Source organism: Strix uralensis, chromosome 4 (genome assembly GCF_047716275.1).
Source record: "Strix uralensis isolate ZFMK-TIS-50842 chromosome 4, bStrUra1, whole genome shotgun sequence".
Taxonomy (NCBI): Eukaryota; Metazoa; Chordata; class Aves; order Strigiformes; family Strigidae; genus Strix; species Strix uralensis.
Window position 1 is genome coordinate 13,713,175 of NC_133975.1, and position 25,335 is coordinate 13,738,509.

Here is a 25,335-nt window from a genome sequence, read left to right on the forward strand (position 1 = left end):
ACTGTGTTTTCTGTTTGTACTTGCTTCCTTGTTCCTAGTGATGGAAGCTGTGAATACGTTTACCCATGGTTTTGTTGCCAGCAATGGTATGGGACTCTTCGCTGGCTTATTCCTCTTTCTGATTTCTGTCACCTCAAAAGTGGAAGGATTGATACTCAGTGGCCATCTTACATGAATTTCCATATTCCGAAGCACCATTAACATATTCACCCCCATTAAACATGTCTTTCCATTCGATTCTGGATTATTTCCATTCTGGACAATTTGTATAACATGGCAAAATATGGAAATCCAACATTACTACTTGTGTGCTTCAGTCTGAACTGTCAGTGTTAGGTTAATTGTTAAAGGATTTCACCAGACTGTGGGTATCTCTAGGCTTGCTTTATTTACAACTCAGAGTTGGGCCATCACCTCAGTGAGTGGCAACAGCTAACAAAAAGCGCCCTCTATATATATATGATATAATACACAATACAAAGAGTCTTTGGTAATTTTCCAGGAACTTTCAGCTCTCAATTCATCATCAATTTCAAAAGTCCATTGCATTCCGCAGTTTTGACTAGTTCTTATCATTCCATTCCCATTCCTCTTCGGACACCATTATTCACAGATGCAGTCTTTGGTCATCATAGTTACTTATCTTCTGAACAATCTTCATCATAATTCACTTTTAGACTTCTGAGAAAAGACTCAAAATGTTCTATTTAACATATACTTAATCTATGTCCAGCTTTTCATTACCTAGCCTTTCTGAGTTGCTTAAACTGTCAGTATTGTTCCTAGAGCACCTGTGCTCTATTAATTAAACCTACAAAACAATATTTATTAATTATTCCTGCTATTAATAATATCCTGAGAGAAAAGAGTTTTCTAAAGCTTGTTTCTTTTACATTAATGGTTGGACTAGATGATCTTCAAGGTCTTTTCCAACCTAGATGATTCTGTGAAAACTGATCTGCGTTTCAGCAAAATACTGAATTTCAAAATGGTGAAATACAAATATTTTTTTTTCTCAGAATACAGAATCATTGTAGTGAACATTGTTTCATGCAAAAAGGTTCTTCCTGGAAAAAAAAAATCGGTAGTCTTTCAGGAGTTTGAGATTTCGGAGACCTGGCTATAGGAAATCACTTGTAAAGTGAAATCTTAGTAAATTCTTGCTATGGTGAGTGCTCTGTGGTCAAGGGTCATGCTGCCAAAGTGAGGGTGAAGGAGTCGAGCTCACAGGACACACAATAAATAGAAATGTTAGATTTAGGATTCTTGGACCATTAGACCTTTTATCAAATTATTTTGGTGTAGTGTTGCAAGAAGAAAAAAATAGCTTTCTGGGGAAGCCTTGACTAGAATGTAATAAACTGAAAACAGTTGTATTATCAAAAATCTCTACAGTTAAAAATAGTTGTTTTAGTCAAATACAAAAGCTGAATGTGGCTACTGTGCAAAATGGGGGGAATGGATTGGCAAAACTCTGGTGCATCAGCTTCCAGACCCCCAGTTCTGTGGGCTGTAGCTGTTGCTAAGAAATGAGAGGCTCTGCCTCCTTGGGATTACAAGAGCTGTTCTCCCCACAGCCCAAACCCCACTTCAGCCTAGCTAAAGGAGACCAACAAGACTGCAGTTCTTTAGTGTTATTTTATAAATATGAAGTAGAGGTCAAACCTCTGTGTTCTCAGCCTCTCCATCGCTGTAAGCAGTGAATGGCACGCCTTCAGATAGGGATTTGGTTAGCCACAGCGTTATTAAAGCACTTCAGTTAAGCTTTCAGGTTAAATGGCTTACGTGCTTTCTATTTTACTTACCAGTACATATAGACAGATAGATAGCTTACTGTGCTTTCTCTGAAATGATACTGTATTAAATTATTGGTTTATTCATGTGTTTTCTGGTGAACTTGAAATGCTCACATCTATCAGTTACATGGGCGCAAATGAAAGATAAATATTCCTGGTTTGTTATAGATAAATTGAATAACTAAGCAGTCACTCTTAATTACTGTCCAAGGAGTCATAGAAGTTACCATTCTAAGTGTGTTACTAAGTAAGCCTTTAGATTAAACTTCTTTAAATAGAACTATGCAAAATGCATGCTGCCAAAGGTTTCAGCCACATCTTATTTGAAAGAATCTTATATAATTTAATTGCATCTGGTTAAAATTTTTAAAAGTGCTTAAGTGATGTGAGGATGAGATTTATAGTTAGATCCTAAACAGGGCTTAGGTATATGCTTGAATATAAATGTGATAGATACAAATAGATGTAATCAAGCTCATTTGCTGCCTATTTGTGGAAATGACTAAATTTACTAGGTTGTTCCCATTGCTCCACTGAGGAGGGAATTATCCTGGAAGCTCAAGCCAAGCTTAGAGTATTTCTTGCATGCATACGTTTAGCCCAACAGAAAATGCAACTATTTCATTTTTGTTGTATTTTTGACACTGTGTTAGGTGGGTTAGCTTCCATGGAGTGGGGTGCAACAGTATTATCTGACAAGGAAGACTAGTTCTACAAGGAGGTACATGGGATTTTTAACAGCTTATGCAGGTTGGTAGTATTTATGGACAAAGCAGAGCAATGGCAGCTAAGTATCAGTGGTACTTAGCTATGGGATAATCAGAACAAGTAAGGATCACAGGCAATCTCGGCAGTCAGACAGTGAGGTAGGTAATGATGAGATAAGAATGGCAGTGGGTGTGTTGATGGAGGAATTCTATAACTAAAGAGATTACATAAATGACAGTGGATAGGAGGAACAGCCTACAGTCATTACCATATGTAATTCTGTGGTTATGGTAGATGCTTTTACTCCCAGATGCTTAAGCTCTCCCAACCCCTAAGGTACACAAGACCCCTCTTCTGGCCCTTAAGCCCACACTCATGCATGGGGGATCAAAGGACATCCCTCCTGTTGCATCAAGGTTGTTCAGAGAAGTACTTGCCTCTACAACAGTCACGTTTTTTGCTTCTGGGGTCTGCAGTGTTTATCCTCTTCTGCTGCACCTACCCACCTTGTTGGCTTCTGAATTTTCCTTTACTTCCTCAAACCTGCTGTGACCCACAGCTTACTTCCCTGATTTCCCAGACTACTCACTTCTTGTTTTAACTGCTTCTGTTCAAGTTCTCAGATCACTGGTCACTGTGCCCTTAGGCATGGTGTCTTGTAGATGGTCTTCATTACCCCTCCCCAGGGAGTTGTTCCTTGAAGCTTAGCGACATCATTCTCTTTTCTTTGATTTATAATTGTCTTAAGCATACCATTATTGCATTACTTTTCCCATGCTCTGGTCTCTTCATTGCGCTAGCTCAGCAGTTCATTAGTTGAAATTAGTTCATTCTGTTACAGACTATAGATATTTTAAGGCCTAACATTTATGCTTGCTCAGCAATTGCGTTAGTCCCTGTCTAGCTGTAAGTAAGGTTAAATATAGTTTTACGGAGTTTAGCAAAAATTGTACCATTAAGCAGCCACCTCTCCCCTTCTTTTTTGTTAAAGTGGTTAGTGACATGCTAGGGCTTGGTTTTGCTTAGCAGACCTTTCTTTTCCAACAGCAAGTTATGCTGGAGCCTTTTGGCCTGTGTTGGGTGAGGACTCTTGTTCCCTCCTTTGCCAAGTTGAATTTCCTCTTACACAGTGTTGTGTGTAGCTGTGGTTCCAGATGCTATTTGCATGACTTTATGTGCATAAAGTAAGTTCAAGTGCAAAAACTTGAGCTGACTTCAAGTTCAGCTAAAAAAGCCCCAAATTTCCTTGCTGTGGTGAGTGTCTCAATCACTAAGACACAGATTTGTGTTCTTTTTAGTTGGAATCATTTCTCGTTCCACAAATCCTGCATTTTTTGGTGACACATGGTGCAACTTCAGTGGGAGGTATGGTAAATGTCCATACCCAGAATTTTTGTCTGTTAAATGAAAATGGAATTATACTGGATTTCCCATTCGAGTTGTCAGCATGCTATTATATAATAAGATAAGGCCGTCTCCTAGTTTTTTCAGGGAATATTTAATGGCACCAACTATTAGGACTATATTCATATTCAGGCTCTAGTTCTTATATCAGCAGGCGTGTCTCCTTTGTGACCTTACATGAGACCTCTAAACTCTAGAAACGAACGTATGTGCCTTTAGGCTTAGAGTTTCAGGGTGCTGATTCTAGGGAGCTCCCCCCTGAGTTGGAAGCTCCAGCACTGGATAGGTTGAGCACTTCACCCTGCATTTCCAGATTCTCCCTGGGGCCAGGCACCTCTGCTGTTTCCATTGCAACTTGTAGGTGCTTAGTCCTTTATTAGGTTGCAAAATCAGTTAATAAATTTCCATTTACACTCTCCCTTGCACGAATAGGTCAAAATAAACAACACTTCCCTTTTATTTACTTTGCACATTAGTTGAGCCACAATAAAAATTATTTCTTTTGACATTTGTGCTTCCATTCATTCCAATTTATTCCTTTTATTCCTACAGGAGTCTTCTCAGTCATTGTTTACCTTGTAATTCTCTGTTTCCAATGCCAAATCATCTCTGTGATTTGTTCTTTTTTCTGAATTTTGATTCCTGTTGTTGGTATGAGGGTGGCCAGAAATGAAACAACATTTAGGTGCATTTGCTGTTTACTATAATGTAGTATGGGGTTTCATAGTCCTCAAAATTTGGGGTTTAGCATGTCTTGCAAACTTTTATTTTCATTCAGTGCTAGCTTGCTTTCTACATTTCTGCTTACAAATTAACTCTTTTCTCACACCATTGAACACTTATGTGTTTGTTTTCTGTTAGGTGCTTTTTTTTTAATAGCTTGAATTTTTTTTTTTAGCTTCTGTTTTATCAGGTGAGTATTATTTCCAAGATTGCAGCTCTTACAGCAGGTGCAGCATTTTTTACTGTACTTCAGATGCTACAGTAATTTAAATATTTGGATGATCTGGAGGAAAGGCTAACAGCAAAATCATTGTTTATGTTGATTGTTCATGTATGTAAATTTTACATACAAGAAACAATTTAGCACTGTGTCATTTCCTAGAACAGCTTTTTTGTTCTGCAGCAGTTCTTTCTCACTGGCCTAGGATGGCTGGGGTCTGCAGATGCTCCCATATTGCTGGACTGGCATGTCTCCTTAGTTACTGTAGAACAGAGAAATATATAACTACTCTTTGTGGTGTAAGGTAATGCTGGAGAAAAAGCTGTTTGCACTATGCCCATCTGAATTAATTAAACACATTGATGGAAGGAAGGAGTCAGGATGAATGTCCTGTCATATGTCATGTCATTTCTCTGCAGTCTTGTGAAAAGCATAGTCTTTTGGGCTAAGTTCCCTTCCAAGCTGTCATCATTGTATGATTGTGTGTAGAATGCAAAGACACTAATAAATGATCCTTTATGTTGATTTTGTTTAATAGACTTGCCATGTGCAGGAATTGTTCCTGAATTATTATTTCCTGAAATATTTTGAGCTCTGAATTAGCAAAATGTTAGGAAGAGTGGCTGTGGTTTGCTTTTTAATGTGAAAGCAAATACAATCTGCTAATGTGATTTTTAATTATCTGCTGAAGTCTCAAAAATGCTTTAGAGGTGTTACAAATTCTCAGTCACCTTCTGATATTTTATCACAGGTCATGGTATTTAAAAGAATTTCCGCTGTTTCCTTTCTTGATCTTGTGCAAAGAGTTTGTTTCTGCTTTGATGTTTTTTCTCTTGATTTTTTTTTTTAATGTTGAAATTGTTCAAGCCTCATCTCTCTAGGATTTCTATACCTTATCAGCGTAATCCTTTCAGAACGCTGATTTTTGGAAGCTGTTTTAGAAACCGCTTTCCTTTCCCGGTGTTTTGACTGTGTAGTAGCCTCACCACACAGGTGCCACATCAGGATACTGCTTAAATGTCTGTTTTGGTCCATTGCTATTCAGGAAGGATGTATGTGACCCTTAGCATGGGTTTGAATACTGTTCTCACTTGATTCCCTCCCTCTCTTCCCAATTCCTTTTTTGCACAAATATGCACACAAGCATGTCTTCAAAATCTAAGGGAGTTCTGTCATTGCCTGTATCCATGCTTTAATTCCTTTTTCAGGCCACTTGCTGATCTGTGTTTTATAGCATCGTTTCTTTGGATTGTCCACTGCCTCCAAGTGACAATTTTATAATTATTTCACACCATGTCCATATTTGCAGGTTCTCTGTTAGTCTCTTTTCAGGCTTTCCTGTCTCAGCAGGTTTCACGTCCCACTCCAGAGCCTGACATCTGCAAATTTATTTGCGATGTGTGTTATCTTGTCTTAGGGTAGGAAGTTAATTTTGTAATTGCTGCCCTGCCTGGCTATGGAGTGATAGGTCTTGTCTGGAAACCACTTCTGACAGTGTGCTGGGTGAAGTGCCAGGGAGGCAGCACACAGTTCAGCTCCTGAGGCTCCACTGTTGTGACAGTGCCCATCAGCAACCGTGCCCATGAGCAACCTCTAGTGCTGTGTCCTCTGGTGCCTGTGATCTGTTCATCATGAACAGCCACTGAAACATCTTCTGCTCATGATTTCCAGCCCTTTCCAGCAGGATTTTAGCAATCCTTCGTAGGACCTATTGCTGTTTTACAGGTTCATAATTTTTTAGTAGCATGGATAGATTTTCTGCTTTTTGTGTGCATAGAAGGATGTTGTGTTCATAAAAACAATGTTAGTTTGAATGAACTGCATGTATTGTGATTTTATAGGCTTGCATGTAGAGGCATATATTTAAAAAGTTTTTCTCATCTGCACAACAGTAAAGCATGTTAGCGAGTTGCTGATGTTGTAGGGTAATTAAGAGAGAGGAGGCTATCATGGGTATCACTTTAGAGAGAAAATGTCCCATACACACCAGACAGTGGTAACAAGGGACATGCTGCCTCATATACTAGATGTGAGACAGCATGCAAGTGATGCTGAAAGTATTTGAGTTAGTTAACATCTGTATAAAGTATTTATAAAACTAAGCTAAATTTGCAAAAAGAGTAGTATGCTTTCTCCAGCATGTAATGCAGTGATACCAAACCCAACATAGTATTTCCTGTTTGGAATATATTTATATTTGTGTTTCAGTTTGAGAAACTTGGGAGCAGAATAACCTCTGTTGACAGTAAAGGCTAAGTTTGGAAGCATTTGTTTCAACACTTGTCCCCAACCTTGCCTTCCTCATCAGGCTCCAGTTTTGTTTGTCCATCAGTGTGCCTGGCTGGCTTTGCACAGTGACAGGCCCTGTCAGTGATAGGTTTTCTGTGTGGGACTCATCTTGAACCCTTCTTCTAGGAGGCTGAAGTTTCTACGTCGTGTTTTTTTGTGATGCTGTTTGCAGTGAATAATCTACCTCACATTTTAGAGGACACAGAAGCTTGTTTTAGGAACAAATGCACTTTATTAGTTAGGGAACAGTATCTCATAAGTATCAGCATTAATCAGGGGTCCTGCATCAGTCTCCATTTCATGACTGTAGTAGGGAGGACAGTGTTTATGCCCATGTAATTTTTGGTTTAAATAGGCAAGACAGTGGAAGAGTGAAAAAGAAGCACAACGAAAGTAAGTGACCTGGCTAAAGCCTCACAGGCAGAACTAGTGCGTGGTCTTTGACTCCCCATCCTGTGCTCTTTTCCTTGGATCACTCTTCCCATTCCTGCTGCAGTCACTGAATAGGCTTTATCTCCAAATTAGTAAATTCTGGGAAAACTTCCAGCTTCTCCTTTTGGCATCTTGCCTGTTCTTTCTGCTTTTCCTTCCCCTATCATTTTGCAACCTTGCTTTCCATCTTTCTAGCAAAACCTAGATCCTGCTGGAATCTGTTGTGGTATTCTGAAATCTGCCAAATGAAAACTTGCCCCTAGAGTGTGTAGAACTCACTCTGTTAAGTGGAATTTTATCATGCTCTTGTTAACTGGTTCCTTGTGTTCATTAGCTGATAGATTGCAGAATTTGTTTTAGATGTGATTTTTAAACCACTAAAGAAGAGGACAAAGATGCAGTTGCTGTCTCTAATAGTGTTCAGTGCCGTCCAAAGTTATGAGCTCACAGGATTTGGGCCCTTCTGCACTTTTCCCTGTTGCCAAATCCTACTATGACTTATGCCTGGTAGCTCCGGCTCTTCGGAGGCCTGCTCTGACCAGACCCAAGCCAGTAGACAGGAAACTGTTTATCTTTCCAATTTCTTCCTTTCTCTGAAGGGAACACCTGAAAGCAGTGTCCAGTGTAGCGTTGCCAGACTGCAGATTACTGTGCTGTTATGAAGCTAGGGGATGGCCATGGCGTATGCAGCTGCTGTGGTAGAATGGGGAAACCTACTGCTTCCCAGCCAAAGAGATAGAGTGGCCCTAGAGAGGAGTTTGTATCATGGGTGGGCACCCTGGGGGCACAGGGATGTCAAAGTTCAGGGAATCTGTTCCGCCTCAGGGGGACTTCTTGCGGGAACTGTTATGCCAAAATATCCTGTCAGTGGTCTCTCAGTGCTGGAAAACATCAATAGATGAGGCCCAGAGCTCTCCATATTGGTTAGCTCTACCACTGTCACTGACATGCCACAAAAAAAGAAGAGCTAAACTGCTGGTTCCTGTGTGAAAAACTGAGCATGGTGTGGATCCATTACATCCTGTGCTGTGGCTTTGTGCAAACATTAAAGTGGCACTGACTCTGCTAAGGATCCTTATGCAGGGTTCACCAGAAGAGATAGGGTGAAAGATGTTGAAAGAAGTTGGCTTCTGTAATTTAAATTACTTGATGATAATTTTTAATTGCTTGCTTTCTAAAATTACCAGGTGCTGGGAGGTATTAGTTTTATTCTGTGTCTAGAGTATGTAGGCTGAAAATTATTTCTTCTAGGGAGGTGTTATATTTAGCAAAAGGTAGCGTGTTGAAGAAACTTCTCTTTTGTGAATAATAAAATATTTTCCAATTGTGATAGCAGCCATTATTTTTTTCACAATTGTTTAGCTACATCATAGTTTTTAATATTAAGTATTCAATTTAATATACAGTAACTGAAGAGCATATATTGAAATACTAAATGCTATAAATGTAAATACTAAACAATTACTGTTGAGGTGTAGAATAAGCCAAAATTATTTACTTTTTACTTGAGAGCTGATTGCTATAGTTTTTCTTTTGTTACTTTTTATGTTAACTTTTGGCAGTATTGCTTTAGTTTAGCTGTTGAATCAAAAATGGAATTGCATGGTAGTGCTGTCTATCGTGTTATATTTGGCTGTTAGATGAATATAAAGAGGACTATTCAGAAATGTATGGGAATACAGATTTTTATTTTTAAGGCAAACTCTTATCAGAGTCATTTATGATACACTCATTACTATCACAAAGCTATTAGATAAACTCTTTTGCAAGTAGGCATCATGTAATGATATGTACTTGAATGTCTTCAAAATAAGCAGTGGTGGAAAGATGCTACTTTAATCACATGTGTGTTAACATACCTGCAAGGGGTACAGCTCATGCTGAGGTCTCTGCCATCAGGGATGGACTGTTTCTAAGATCTAACTTGGTTAAAGTTAGCTTGGGTATTTCTGCTGCAATTTGCAATGTAGATCTAGTCTTAAATATAGGAAAGGGTATGATCCAGAGTGAATGTTCATTCTGGATAGAAGTACTAAGAGAGGACTAGACAGCAGAGAGAGCCACTATTTTAAAGTTAGCATTCTCAAGTAATAAGAAGTAAAACTACTCAAACCCAAGGGAGTGGATTTGCTGTCTTATCCCTGGTTTAGAGCTCTGAGTCTCTTCTCTGTCATGCTGCATAGGGTTGGAGGAAGACTAGGGGTGTAGCTTTTCATCCCATTATAATTCCTTCTTGCTTTATCTGTTTAAATGAAAGGCAGCCAATGAGCTCCAGTATTTCTGGAGTATGAGACTACTACACAGTCTTGTTTTCCTGGACATTATGAATAAATAAATAAATAAACAGCAGAGCTAATTTGCTGATGGTCTAACTGGAGAAGTCAGTAAGTAAGTGTTTTACATCTCTGTACGTAAACTTGATATGCATAAAGGGAGAGAACATCTGGCTCATAAATATTCTCTTCTGGTGAGCAAACTCAGTTGCAATGAAATATAACTGTAAAGGGTTAACTAAATATTTTGCTGTATTTTTTTCTGTAGCTGACTAATTGTATGTGTTATTCCATTTCAAGATGAGAAGAGAAACTTTGCACTGTTTCACACAGTTTGCAGATGTTAGGATATGGTTAGAAGCAAAATCTGTCAAAGTGCTTAAAAACCTGTACTGACTTCACAAACGTTAAATTAAGGTAATATTTTAAGATAGTCTGCTTTTGGTGCAATTTGTGTAACTTCTAAGGATTTTTTTTTTTTATCATCACAGTGCCTTAAAATCTCTTGTTCTTCAAAAAAAATTAATTCAGTTCTATGCCATTTCAAAATTCAGTTCCATTTCATTTAAAGCCATTGTGTTTTACTAAATGAAGTACAGAATGATCTGTATATAAAAAGTTTTATTAGACAAAATATTTAAGTATTCAACCACTATTTCTTTCAATTGCACTTCAAGCTTGAATCATAGAATACCAGGTTGGTAGGGACCTCAAGGATCCTCTGGTCCAACCTTTCTTGGCAAAAGCATGGTCTAGACAAGGTGGCCCAGCATCCTGTCCATCTGAATCTTAAATGTGTCCAATTAATTGTTCTAATTTGGATAGCGTGATGAATTTGAAGGTAGTAAAATGGAGACTTGGAGTACCTGATGATGCTCTATTTCAAATATTGAGAGTTTAAAATACTCAAGGCTGTGCTCTAAGTGTCTGACAAAGCTAAATAGAAGCTCTTTGGGAGAATGTGTTTCAAAGAACAAAAACATTCTGCACGAGCAAAACAGGAGGGCCATGCATTCAGTAGGTATTTATAAATAGGATCACGCAGGAACACTCAGGACCACTTGCCTTCTAATGCCTAATTCCCTCCCTCTTTCATGCTGCAGAGCTTTCTGGTGGAAATGCAGTAAGCAAACATGATCAAGTCATTCAGCCAAAGATTTGTTCTCGTCTTCCTCAGTTCCTTACTACTGTTCGACTACTCTGTTACCAAATCTTACATTCTCAATTCCATTTGTATCTTTGCTGGTTTTGATTCATTCCTCAGGGTACTGGCTGCCTCCTGTTTCAATTTCCGGCTCCTTCCTTTTTTCTTTCTCTACCTTCCCCTTTCTCCAATCCTTCTCCCTAAAACTCTGACAAAGTGAAATACAGGTTTCTTCCAGTCCTCAAATTATTTTCTCTCACTGTCCTATCAGGTTTTTCTCCTCCTGCCACAGATACGGTTTTTGTTTGCTGTGTTCCTTTTAACTCTTCTATTTTTTTACTGGCACCTGCAGTCTGTATTGGCATCTGTGTCATGCCTGCCCTTGTCTTTTACTCTCCTCATCTGTCTTTTACTCTCCACTGACATTTTCACTGAACATCTTACTCTTTAGAATGGATCTTAATATGCATCTTAATGTCTTCCATCTTTGGGGAGGAAGAAAAAAAAAAAAAGCTTTTGACCTGCTAGCCAGTCTTCCTCCTTTTACCGCTGAACTCGCTCTATTCTTGTTATGCAGTTATTTTTCAACCTCTTGAATCCAGTTTTGTTTGTTGCTGCTCTCCACAAAGTCTCTAATGACCTTCTTTTGGAAAAACGCTCAAAACTGGGACTCCATGCTCATTACTGGCTCACTGTTTGCTTAAATATCTCTGCTGATCTGTATGTAGCTTGTCCATTTTATAGTTTGCTTGTAAATTCTTCAGGGTAAGGCACTCTTATTTCTGTGTTTGGACAGTATTCAGCTCAATTAGTGGGTTGTTTTATGAGCAGGGCTGTGAACTACTGTGAAAATACAAGTAACTAATATGTTTTTGATCAAAGGTTCCTTTCCCCCCACCCTCTCCCTGGATATTTGACCAGATCAAATTATGTAGGTTATCAGTGGGATTGATAAGTAGCATTTTAAAATGGCACAGCTAGTTATCAGCAAACATTGTCTCACAAATTTGCATTGTGCTACAAATTTAGAGCAGATTTTGCTAATCTTTCTCATGTGAACTGACCTACTTAAGTCAGTGGACTACTAATATTTGCCACACAGTAAGGATTTGGCTCATAATCTTTGGGAAGGCATTTGCATGCACATGGGGAATATTGTCTAGTGTTTTTGTTAAAGGCTTCCTCCTCATTCCATTCCTCCTTATGAGATATTTTTAACTTAAAAGCAGGAAGAACAAGGTAAGCATGATCTGACCGAGATGTGATGCCTAAGGAAGTTGTCTATGAACCTAATTCAGATCATGAGAGGAGAAAGTTATCTCTGGATGGGAGTTATTGGGAGTTATTATTTTGACTTCACAAAAAAAAGTCCACTTGGGTCCTAGAAAAAATTAAAACATCTTTAACTGCTTAAATTACACCTAACAAATAAAGGGAGGAGGCTCAAAATGGTAAACCATAGAAATCACAAAGTTTCAACTGATTGAGGACAAATAAGGGGCAGTGATTGGTGAGCTTATGTGGAAGGGCAGGACATTCTCTCAGGCACTGTAGAAATTGCAGACACCCTAGTCACAGAAATTTAGAGGTATTTACAAAGAAAATGATTCCCAGTGTTTTTTCACGCTGTCAGTGTGGCTTTTTTTAGACTTTACACACCATTCACATAATTATTTATTTTCAATAATAAATTTTCTGTATAAGTCTTTTTCTTGGAAAGGAGAGAACACACATTCATTTTCTGTATGTTTGTAGATACAAATTATTCGATGCATTTTTATTCAACTGTGTTGCTTGATTTCTTTTGGGATCAAATGCCCTGCAAGGTGACATTTCTTCCAGTTTCAGCAGTCATCATAGCAATAGGAAGAAGCTGCTCAGTGTTACCTCCACAGAGGAATCCACACTCTGTAATGCTGTATATCTAACTTGTGTGCCTGATGGGAAACTTAAGCATCCAATATACAAAATGGAGAAAGATGTTTCTGATTCAGATGCTCTTTATTGCCCTCCAAAAGCTACACTGAGTATAAAGGGAGTTTAGGTTCCTAACAGAAGCATCTAGGTTATTTTTCTAAGACCAGACAGTTTGACTATCTCCTGCACAGATGCTGAAGGGAAGTGCCTTCTTGACCCAGACTGGTCTAACCATGGCATTAAATACTTGAGTGTAAACTTCCTGTTTGTTGTACTTTTTGCCACTGACTTCAGCAGAGTTGGGATTTCATGTCAGTGTGTTTTGCTCACAGACCCTTTTGTCTTTGGAAGAACAAATCCAAGATGATAAAATAATGTGGCAGGGAAGGACAAAATAAGTTAGCTCCATCACATAGATTAGGGTCATTTTATACAAATAAATAATCAGTATTTGCAAGTCCTTCTTCCTCATTTCAGTCAAATTTTGGGTATATTTTCTCATTCATTATATTTACAGGTTCTCACAGGTACTTTCTGAACTGCAGCTAGTGTTGTCATCAAGTATTTATGCTGTACTTGCTTCCAGTGAACAGGAAGAAAATTCAGAATAGACTTCAGGATGGTCTGGCTGCTGGCAGGACTGGATCCTTGTTTTGGGATACAACTTTTGTACCTAGGGCTTCAACTATGCACCAGGCCATGCATATCCATATGGAAAATGTTGGCAATCGTGAGGCATCAGGTCCTGGTTGGTTTGGTGTTACTGCTGGTATGCTTACCCTCTGAACTGGGAAAGCAAATTGGTTTTGTGCACAGCCTTGAAAAGTAGATGGTACCAGTGTGTAAACAGACAGAATATCCTGAAGTTGAAAGGATTTGGTACATGAGCAAGCATGGGCAAAGGCAGCAAAGGATAGGGCAGGCCCTGGAGAGCTACTGGTACCACCACAGTATTGAATGATGCTCTCAATGCAGAAATAACATTTCTAGGATTGTCACCTACAAAAGCTGCATATAAATAAAATGTGTTCTATACAGGTGAAAGTATTAAATAACTTCTTTTACTTTTCTACCTTCTCAAATGTGAGGATTTTATATTTACTTGTCAGGTTGTAGATGGTTCTGTTTTATTTTGCTTTATCAATGAGAAAGGGAAGAAAGTCATTCCATTGGTATTCTTTCTCTCCCAACCTTATTTCATCCTGAAATTAGATGTTTATCCCTGGGCAGGTTTTCTACTTTTCTAGTTTTCTACTTTTTCCTAAGTCACATGCCCATTTTATAGTAATAGCAGGGTACTTGAATTTACCTTTGAGAACCGTATGTCCTAGCTTCATTAAAAAGGAATTAAACAAAAAAAAATCTGTGCAAGATTCATGCAGGGTTACACAAAATGCTGTAGTAATGCTGACAACTGAATTGTAATTTTTGTGTTCAGTTCCAGGACCTAAACCACAGGACTGTCCTTCTCTGAATTGGTTTTGTGGCTGTGTATTCCCTTTTCATTCTGCAGTGGTGGTTTAGATACACAGCCATTTGCTTTCTATTCAAATTTCTAAACTTTAGTGGTGCTTATACCTTTTCAGAATACGTGCCTTCTGCAGCAAACAGTTCATGGTTTCATGAATAGATACTGAAAGCTTAAGGAAACTGCTTGTCTGTTCAGTTCAAAGAAATTTGCTGTAATATAAGCCATTAAACACTTGGATTAAAGACCAAGCTTTATTTCATAATGCAAGTGAGTAATTTTCCTCTTCCACATGTTTTCATATTTCTTAGTATACAGATTTCTATGTTGCTTTTCCAAGGTGTTGGGATAATGCAGTGAACAAAAGTTAACAGGTCTAAGAAAACCCCATGACCTGCAAACGTTCCCTTTGTCCATTTTTCCTTTCCTGTCCAGGGAAGCCACAGAGACTGTTTGCTGGCCCTCATTTTTTTCGTACTTTGTAATTTGTCTTTTTATCTTTGTTTTTCCCCAGTTTTGTAGATCATAACAGTTATTTTATCTCACTTCTTCCAAATGGTTGCCTTGCTTCTAATGATTCCATTTGCATAGGCAGATATTTGGCAATTTCAGTAATATTTATACAGGCTGACATTGAACGACTGTTGCTTTTGCTGCATATGACAGTACTGACTAGCACAAAATTGTGGCCGCACGTTAGTGCGCAGTACGTGTCAATGCAAACCCATTTAAGCAGCTTGAAGTTTTTTCTCCCTCATCCCCTCCCTTAATTTTGTCATTGCCCATCTTACCAGCAGAAGAGCTAAAATAATTACCTGCAGTCTCATTTTTCACTTTACTACATGCAGATCTTGTGCGGTTGGGCAGCGAGGGCTGACTGGGAGGGGCCTGCTCTGATGCAGCACAGGCATATGACAGCAGTAGCAGCAACAGCAGTCAGAGCCCTTCTCTGGGCGGGTTTTGCTGCAGTACGCTGATTGCCACTTGCATCCAGCAAGAACCCCAGCAGCAGGCACTTGGAGGAGACTCTGCGTGGGCACTTGTTTAAGGAGTACCTGACTTAACAATTGGGTTATTCTGTAACTGCGGGAGAAGTGCCTGTATTCCCTTCACGCAAGCTCCCTACTGGCTTTCTGCATTCATAATTTAACGGAGCCGTTTCTCCCTCCGTCTTTCTCCCATTACTTATTTTTCTTTCTTTCTTTTCTTTTTTTTTTTTTTTTCCCCCCGATCCTTATTCGCCGCCCCCCCCCCCCCCCCCCCCCCCCAAATCTGTGCTGCATCACTAGCCCTCATTATGCTGTGCTCAGTAGCCCAGTGTGTTCTCCGCCTCTGCTAGGCAGTGGCAGCATGGATGGTGCTCTTGTGACGACCTCTGCTGATGCTATCAGTCCACTGCGGATAGGCATGCTGAGTAATCCTGCTGTAAATGGGCGAGGACACGGACACACGAAAAATTAACCACAGCTTTCTTCGAGACCACAACTATGTGACTGAAGGTAACATAAATACTGTCCTTATTCTCTTCTTGCATTGCATATTCTATGCCAGGAATGCACTGTCATGTTTGGAGATGTAGGCAGTTCCTTTTTCCTTTTTTTTTTTTTTTCCTTTAAAAAACAGGGAGACTTTCAAGGCGTTTTTCTTGTGATATGTTTGAATTTGCTAAACCCCAAAGGCATTCTGTCATGCGACAGCAGTATATGAAACTACATGGGCTGAAAAAGGTCTTGCATTGTGCTGAGTTTCTGCTAGTGAGGTGTGCAGCACCTGGCATTGAATGCACAGTAGCTGCAATGTGGAAGATTGGAAGCAGCTGATTACTTAAAAAGAGATGAAAGATTTGAGAGCACTAAAGTAGGAGAAATAATCTGTAAAGTTAACTGTTTGCTGGTGTAATAAAGGTTATGCATCTCATTTTGGTAATTATAGCCTGAGCATTGCAGACATTGCTGAGTTGATTGTTCCCTAGAGAACCGTATACGTTTAGAAGGGATATGTAAGCATAATCTTTTGAAATACTGCTGCCTTCTTTCCATCCTCTGTGTATGTGCAAGGTACATGAGAAAAGAAAAGGTACCTTCATTTTAAATCATTCAATGGTTGGTAGCTCATTGCATAAAAATGGATTTTCCTGCAGGTGACACACATTAAATGCTCAGAGAATTTACCTTGAAACCAGTGAAATGATTGGGTCAGGTACTAATCCATATTTCCTTGCCAGAAAGTTGGTCTAAGAGCAGGCCATGTTAAGATAGATTGATTGATTGAACAGGAGAAATGCATTTGTAGGTGCTTGACTTTGAAAATATATTTTATGTGTGCAGAGTTTTAATAGCACTTTCCAACAGCAGAAACAGTACTTCTGTGAAGGCTTATATAATATGAACATATTAACATCAGGGTCAACCAATACTACTTGAGACTCAGTCTCCAGATTCTGTCGTCATTTGATCAATGCTCAGTCACTTAATACTCCCATGCTGCATCCTGAAATGTGATCAGCTGATGCTCTCTTGATTATTGATGATTTGCATTTTTTTAGAATGTAGAAAACAGCAGGATGATTTTGCCATACTGGGAACACAAAGCAGATTTTTTCAGAAGAAAAATTAAAAATGCTGTGTACTGCAACTGTTACCACTGGCTGGTGTAATTGTTTGCTAATCTTGCCTCTAGGACATTCTTTGCATTCTGGTTCATGTTTCGGTGCATTTTTTAATTTGTTTTGAAATTTTGGTTAATGCTTTTTGTCTGAATGATGATTTATGTTTTGAGATGTAGTGACCTGTAATAACGTTTGAAGTAACTTTGTCTTAAATTTATAAATTTGTACCTTAGATTCTGCAAAATGCACAGTATAATTACTGCAGTGTAGTTGCTACATGTTGAGATTCAGATGTATATTTAATGAGCATGTGCAGCTATGTTACAATTTGGACTTTCAAGCCTGTCAGTTTTGTAATCTGAGGAAAATAATCCCTTGTGAATTTTTCAAATCAATATTCTCCTCTTTTATATGTTATGTGTATTTTAAAAATCAGATGGAGGTTTTTAGTAATTTTGGGAACACTGCTGACACAAGTGTTAGATTTTCTCATGTTTTATCTTCACTTGGTATGTGGATCAGAAGGACTGCATGTTCTTCCATGATTGCACATGGAGTGGCTTGCCTGAAATGGGTCAAAATATACCTCGAATATCAGTGTTGACCTATATTATATTTCTGCTGTGATCAGAAGTCATCATGAAATATGTTGGTATCTGATTTTGAGGTAGATGAAGTACGGGAAATCTTCAGTAGCAAAGTGTTAGTTCTTCAGCTCTGACTAGTGTAATGTTTCTTGGGAATGCTCAGTTGGTCAGCTGTAATAATTCTTCGCATCCCTTATATCTGACATTGCCACATCTTTTAAGAGATCATGAAAATCATGAGGGAATGGATTTATCTGTGAAATTTTTCCAGGGATACCTTCAGCTCAAAGAGGACAATCACAAATTTTAATTTCTCATTTATATACTTTGTTTAAAATGCATAATGAATACTTAAGTTAAACTGGTGCTTAAAATGTGCTTTGTTTGTTCTGTTTTGTTCTTTTTCTTTTTTTTTTTTTGTTTAAAGATTTGGCTGCATGAAACAACCTTTAACGCTTCTCATCTGTAAAGGCCTGAAGTCCTTTCACAGTCCTATGATATGTTAGTGCTGCGTGTATGATAGTAACTTACATAGAGAAATGCAGTTGCAGGCAGTAATGCGTTATTTTGTTGTATTGGAAAATAATTTCTTTGGGGCCAAACCCAAGTCTGTCTTTTGGGGTCTTTGGCTTCTGTAATCCACTATTTAAAACAAAGAAATACTTTATATTTTATCCAGCGTATTAGTGTACTGTTGTTTGTGAATAACTACAATTTTATCTTCTGTTTTCAGAGTTTTAAAATCTTGGTAAGGGGTGTCCTCTGTCCTCACTGCTCCATGCAGCAGACTGAATTCCTTTACAAAAGGAGGTATTTTTGACTTCTGTATGCACTTTTTTCCTCTCTGTTCCCTGAGGAAAGTAAAGCTAACAATAATGAAGAAGGTGTGGGTTAACCTATAGTATTGTTTTAGTTCTCTTCCTCTTTTACTTCTTCAGTGATTTAAAAAACAATACTAATCAGGTGACATATGAATTCATGGGGTATAGGAAAACTGTGAGCTAAATCTGATTTGTTGTGCTCTCACTAGTGGACCAAGTGTGTTCCGAACGAAACTGCTTGCTTGAGGAAAGTTGAATTTCATCTCTTTGATATGTCATTATTTTGTAACATTGGGTTATCTGTGTTAAACATGACTATGGAAATTGAATTGGTTTTAATCTCAAAAATTCCTTTATTTGATGGCTGCTGTTTTACTGTTGATGTTACACTGTTTCTAGTAATAGGCCTTACAGACACACATATGACAATGGTGACTACCTGGACTTGTTTCTCCTGTTACATATGCATATCTGCAATAAAACTAATGGAGTTAAAACAAGCAGGACTTGAATAATTTTGTCATTGTAAGTTTCAAAAGTATGTTGCAGTTGCACAGTGGAAAAAGGCAATTTAATACCAGCAGCAGTATACAGTAAGTTTTTCAGTCATCACTTTCAGAAGTGGTTTTTGAAGGAAACTGCTTTAATTGGAGTTGTCTGTGTGGGGAAAACAGAAAAGACCTGATGAGACTTGTCAAGAAAGAGAGGAGAAAGACGTGAGGCCTAGATGATGTGACCTGTGAGGAAGATTGAACTTTTTTGTGTGAAGGTGGTGAAACCCTGGGTTATATTGCCTGGGGAGCTTGTGCAGTTTCTATCACTGAAGTTTTTAAAGGCAGGTGACATGGATGTCTGTAAGAAATGACATGGGGATAGCTGAGCCTCCCATGGGGCAGAGGAATGGACTAGATGACCTTTGAGATCTGTTCAGGCTTGTGATTCATTGCCGAGCTGTGTTTTATCTTTATTGTCTTTTGCACCCCAGCTGTGGGAACCAGCTGTCCGGGAGGTGTTGGGTCAGTAAAATGTATTATTTCCACACCACCTTTAGAAGAACTGAGAAGGGAGGAGAGGCGGGGTGTAACACAGGAAAGACAACAGGTTAGGTAGGAGAAACATGAATCTTTGTTACTTATGGCAAAGTCTGTTAGGGGAGATGGCAAGAAAATTGTGGAGAGTGAGTTGGGGGAAGGGATAAAGGAGGGAAAAGGCTTGTGTGCTTTTGGAGTCAGAGAATGTCCTTCAGTCTGAGAGTTTGCTGTCTCAGGACCTTGGTATCAGCCACTCAGGATCTGATTCAGAACACTGAATTGCATGGTATGATTGCTATATTCCTGGCAGGGGCAAAAAGTTGTGGGGAACAACGGTGCTGCTCCTTTTATCAACTGCACTGTTAATTCAGTTACTCTGTATTTTACAGATTTAATGATTGACAGAGAAATAATGGACAGAATTCACTATTCTTATCAAACTGCGTTAAAGGATGTGATTCACGTCCATGATCCCAAATTTATCCGGAGAAATGCTTCTCTGGTGGCGAAGGCATTCTGCAGATTATATGCAGACAAGTCTAGTGCATTGATTCATCTCTGCCTTTCTATGGATTATCCCTGATTTGGGAAGAGATTAAAAGTTGCTTATACTGTCAGTTTCTAGAGAGAGACAGGTTCCTCCCTTGGTCTAGGCCTGCAAAATCAAGCGAAGCCAGTGAAGTTGCAGAGGTGCAGTGGGGCAGAAGCTGACCTTCACTATCTAGTCATTTATATGGCCGAATGGTGCAGATTGGTTCCATATGGCTTAACTTCTATTAAAAAGTTAATCATGTTAATGGTGTATTAACCTCCTAAAATGTGATATTTGAAGAATAATGAGAATTACCAGTGTAGTGTAAAACATATTGAATCATAAGCATGTGAAACATTAATTATAGAGGATGAAAAAAGACATTTATTTTTCCTAAAGATTTTAAAGGAAAATCCTCTGCGGATAATGAAAACAGATTTTGGGGACTTTTTTCCCCTTAACTAAAGAAATTAGTATCTTTGTTCTTCTTTAATCAAAGTTAAGGGAAATTATCCATTTTTATCTTCCAAGAAGAAATTTATTTATGAACTTGTCTTTCATAAACATCTCAAATTTTACTTGAGATAGGAGCTGACTACCTGAGACTGTTGGATGAATATAGAAAACAGGTACTGCTCTACTGGCTCAGGCTCACTATCAGTCGAGTCTGTTCTGAGAGTGGCTGGTAAAAAGCCTAAGAAAAGTGAAAGAGGTAACTCTTCATCTCTTAACCTTCAGCAGTTCAGGATTTATGTTGTAAATATCGATGATTTTTATCTTTTTTTTTTTTTTTACAAAACTCATTTAGAAACAGCTTTAGAATGACCCTAGAAATTAGGGCTCATCCTTATTCTAGTCACTTGTGTTGTTTAGTTTTTTCCTCAAGTCAAGTATGAACAGAGGTAAAACTTATTAAAGCATAACTTTGCCGCTTGTTAAACAGGATATAGTTATGTTTTTTAGTGCACGGATTTGGTTCTTTCATTCACAGTGCTATTCAGATGAATGTTGTGGGTAGCCTTGAAGATTTGGATTAGTAAGGTTTATTCCATCCAAGTGATGTTGCTGACTTTGTAATCTTTATTCATGCGGCTTAGTTGGGAGAAGCCATGGAGGCAGGGCTAGAGCACAGCTGTCACACTGGCTTGCACTGAAGCCCGAACTGCTCACCCAGTCAAACCTTCAGCTGGGTGTGTGGTTCAGCATGCAGGAAAATCAAACACTGGTACTACCTGAAGCTTGGATCTGCGTAGCACAGACATTTAAGGCAATGTCCTGTACAGGCAACTTGGGGCAAGAATTCATTCAGGCAAACCAGAAAAAAGCAATATGGATTTAGCCAAAGTGAATTTCACTGTCAGCAACGCTTGTGGCTATACAGTGCCAGTTACGCGTTAAAGTACTCCATAGATATAATTTTCATGCTACATCTATGAGGCACTCATCATCATCTCTATTTTACTCATCAAATCTGCTTTCTGAAGAAATCATGATCAGGAGTAGGATTAGGACAGTTGATCCTAGACTGGGATTTAGGAATTTCTTAATTTACTATTCCCAGAGAGCAGGGACATGTTTGTATTAACTTGTTACTGCCTCCTCAAAAGATCTGCCTCTTCAAGGAAGGGGTTAGTTTAAGGACTGGCTGTTAGATCCTCCTAAGAGAGCACTTCAAGCCACTCTGAGCTGCTGAACATGCTTAAAAGGCATGGAATTAACTTGGTTTGGATCTCCCTTTAGTGTCATGTCTCCACATGACAATTATTCACCAGTGACACATGTACCCTGTAAAATTTTACCACATGTGTCTAAACTGAGTTGCAATCTTCCCCATTTGCAAGGGCACAGATCTCTGATGCTGAAGTGTTGGGTTTGGTGGTTTGCCCTTAGGGACTGATGACAACCTTGGCTCTCTTTGCATGCATGTATAATCAACAGATGATCTCCCACTCAGTAACAAGATGATAACTATATATAGTTGCTATGTAGTGTTAGGGCTCCTGGAGAAGCGAATAAGATGTATTTACAAAAGAAAAGAACCATCTAGAATATCAGCTACAGGATAAACAAGGCAAACTGCTTCCATGACAGTGAGTTTGCAGAGCTGCAAAAGAACCAGGTTGTACCAATCTGCGGCTTTTCACAGGTGCCAGCAGTGTCTGAGTGGCACAAAAAGACCAGTTAGTTTCAGCAGTTTAGCCTATATGCAGTTTATTCATATGTGTATTATGATACATAGACAAATATGGACTAGAAACATTATAAATAGAAATGTTTATAGTATATTTAACTGTATAACTACTGTATGTAATAGATTTAGCTGCATATAAACCTTATAAATGGAAGTTCAGGAGGTCAGTGGTACAGTGTATGTGTAAGATAAAATGCAGGCTTAAAATGCAACTCTCTCTCTGTGCCCGATTTCTTTCTAATTGAAACTGACAATTCAAAAGCGTTGAATAATGTAAAACTAAACAACACTGTGGAGGTAGAGTCAGTGTCATTGTTCACTGCAGGAGCAGTTTATTTAATGTACGCATCATTATGGAAAGAAAACTGTCCTTTGCAATGTATTTTGTTTTCTATGTAGACCTCAGACATTTCAGTAATGTTTCATATATTTAAATGCTGAGTTTAGAGAATAATAGATGTGGTTCTTACATCAGTTTAAAATGTGAAACACGATACAATAATACTGAGTATTTTATAATAGAAAAAGAACTGAGTATCTTTTATTACAGCCATAAAAAGGTAATCAATCATTACTGCTTATGTTGTGTTACTACATCACTACTAGCTTCTGGATCTTGAGACTTTCCTTCCACACTTCATCCACTGTAGGAATGTGTTGTATAGAGGAGTATGTGCTAAGAGAAGGCAAGGTATTTGCTGGCTAGTATCAGTGTAGTTGTTTTGGCCAGGGAAAGGATGGTAGAATAGGCAATTATCTCAGAAAATTAGAGGAAATGATTATGGGGATTTTTGTTTTTTAAACAAGAAAGGGTTTTAAATGCACTTCTAGCCATATTGAGGCACCTTCTTGATCAACTGTTTCTGTAGTTCTTAGGTTAACGCTAAGCTTGCCTTCAGTAATGAGTGTGGTCTGTATTACTGGTTCCTGGTGAAAATTCCCCAATTCTTTACTAAGACCAAAAACCCCACCTAGCAAAGCAGCCTTGTGTATAGTAATACAGTTCCTTTTCTCAGGAATGTTTCCTTGCTGAAAATCTATTGTACCTGTTATATTAATTGCCTAAATGCAAACAAGAGCAGACTGTATATTGCTAGTGCAAATACAAGTAGTAAAAATGTATATTAAGAGGCTCAATTCCTAATAAAATCTTTCAGCACAACATGTCATGCAGTTCAGTGACTTTTGTGAATTATTAATATGACAGAGGTTTGGGATCTGTATTGTTAAATATAGTAGTGCTTTTTCTTTCATATTTACTGTTTCAACTGTTTTAAAAAGAAAAAGATGGAAACATCTGTGTGTAATATAAAGACATTTGTATGTGTTTTACTTAGGATCAGAGTACAGAAGAAAGTGAAGGAGTGAGAGTTGGTTTATTATTCTCTAGTTCCAGTTCAACTCAAGTCTGAATAGAACTTAATTGTCACCTTAATTCTTCGTGTTTGTAGTGCTTTTGTTGTTCATGTGACCCAGGCATTGGGAGTAGTTGATGTCTGTGCAAAATAACACCATTTGCATAAATTCTGAGGTTAATGCTGCTCTGTGATAGTACTGATAACATTGAAGACAGCCATAGCATGCTCTGCCTGTTGAGACAGTTTCTAGTAAAAAATAAAAATATCATCAGAGTTCAATTAAAAACAAATGATTGCTTATTTCCTTCCATGGATCCATATTATTTCTCGGTCATGGAGATAGTGGATCCATATTATTTCTCCTTCATCTAAGATGTTAAATGAGTATTTAAAATAGAATAAAAATGGTTTTCCCACAGTGAGCTGGTCACTGATTTTCAATAATTAATTTCTAAACTTTTATCCAGTCAATGCAACCTCACATTCTATTAATTTTGAGAGGTTTAAATTTATGACAAAACTTGGCACAAGGTCTTTAATAAATCTTTTCAGGGTTTTCAAATGTATAGCTGTAAATCAGGCTCTGTCTGTCACTATTTCATAAATAATTTCTGATAGAATGTCTTTATTTCTACATTGTGATATGATAAAAAGAAAAGTTCAACTAATAAATTCAACAATAATTAGTAAAATTCAACAAATAGGCACTGGTAAGCGCAGGACAAATTGGCTGCCAAGGTAGCACACAAGACTCTTGTCATACTACATGTTAGTTCTGACATCCTGCTTGATTTGGTATATTTTATTTCTGCATGCAGATTTGTGATATGGAAATAACCAGTACAAGATGAAGTCAGATGTGTATTCTGTAGTCTTTTTTTTGAATAGGAGATTTAGGTCAAGTATATTCTCTTTAATCAGCAGTGAAGCTCAAAGCAGAATTCACATATGCAGTCTCTTTGAAATAGGTACCTGTGAATTATTACATGTCTTAAAGAAATTCCTGAAACACCTGATGCTAAGAGTCAAGTAATGGTCATCTGCATGGTGGTGCTTCTCATTGCTCAGGTGCAATGTGAATATGATTTTGTGCGTGTTGTATGCGCTCATGCCTCAGTATATGTTACACTCCCAGAAGTCTTGTGAATGACTGCTAGTACATGTTTTCTGGTGTGTCTGTATTCTTTCCAGCTGCTATGCTTGAAATGGGAATCTAGAAGTATTAGAATGGGTATGTAGAAGTTTCTGCATTGGGAGACAGGACAGTAGGAGCTTGTATGTAGGGCACTGTATGTCTGTCAAGTCCCCTATGATTCACAGACTATTTTGGTCTATGTATGTCAGTGTTTGCTGATCTCAGGGAAGTGAGACTTAGTCTGTGACTGGAGAAAAACTTTCCTTATACCATGATGTGAGAAGCAGTGTCCTTGCATTTCTGATTTTTCCCTGTGGTGGTGATGAGCTGCAGTTTTCTGAAAAATGGATTACTTGAACATGGATTTTATTTTCCAAGGTTAGGTATGTACTTAACTGCTAGATTCAACGTTTCTGTGCTTCCACTCGCATTTCAGGAAAATGGGTTATATAGAGTAGAGGCCTTTTGTGATACTATGTAAATGTTACAAAGGTGCTGGTTTAAAACCAAGTAAGTTGCAACTGTTAGCAGTAATGATATTGCAAATCAACCAATTACATTAAAATTTGAAGATTTGCTAGCTGCAAGAATTTACACTATGTCCAAGTGAAGGTTTTTAGCTGCTTAAACTTTGAACTGTCCTCCAGAAATTACTGCAGAATGTGGTTTGTACAGAGTACAAACAAACAGTTGTTTGT

The 25,335-nt window shown here is 38.2% G+C and overlaps 1 protein-coding gene across 7 annotated transcripts in view; it reads left to right on the forward strand.

Annotated features, from left to right (window-relative positions):
- PPP2R2C (protein phosphatase 2 regulatory subunit Bgamma) overlaps positions 1 to 25,335 on the forward strand; it is a 201,576-nt gene that overhangs the window by 44,001 nt on the left and 132,240 nt on the right. For 3 of the 7 annotated variants that reach the window (XM_074865704.1, XM_074865708.1, XM_074865710.1), the window contains exon 1: positions 15,646 to 15,873. The exons of 2 other annotated variants lie outside the window; for them this stretch is intronic. In XM_074865704.1, coding sequence (XP_074721805.1) covers positions 15,804 to 15,873 — 70 coding nt within the window. In that variant the 5' untranslated portion in view covers positions 15,646 to 15,803. Of the gene's footprint in view, positions 1 to 15,639; positions 15,874 to 25,335 lie in introns of those variants that run through there. 2 more of the 7 variants (XM_074865707.1, XM_074865709.1) reach the window with 2 other exon arrangements.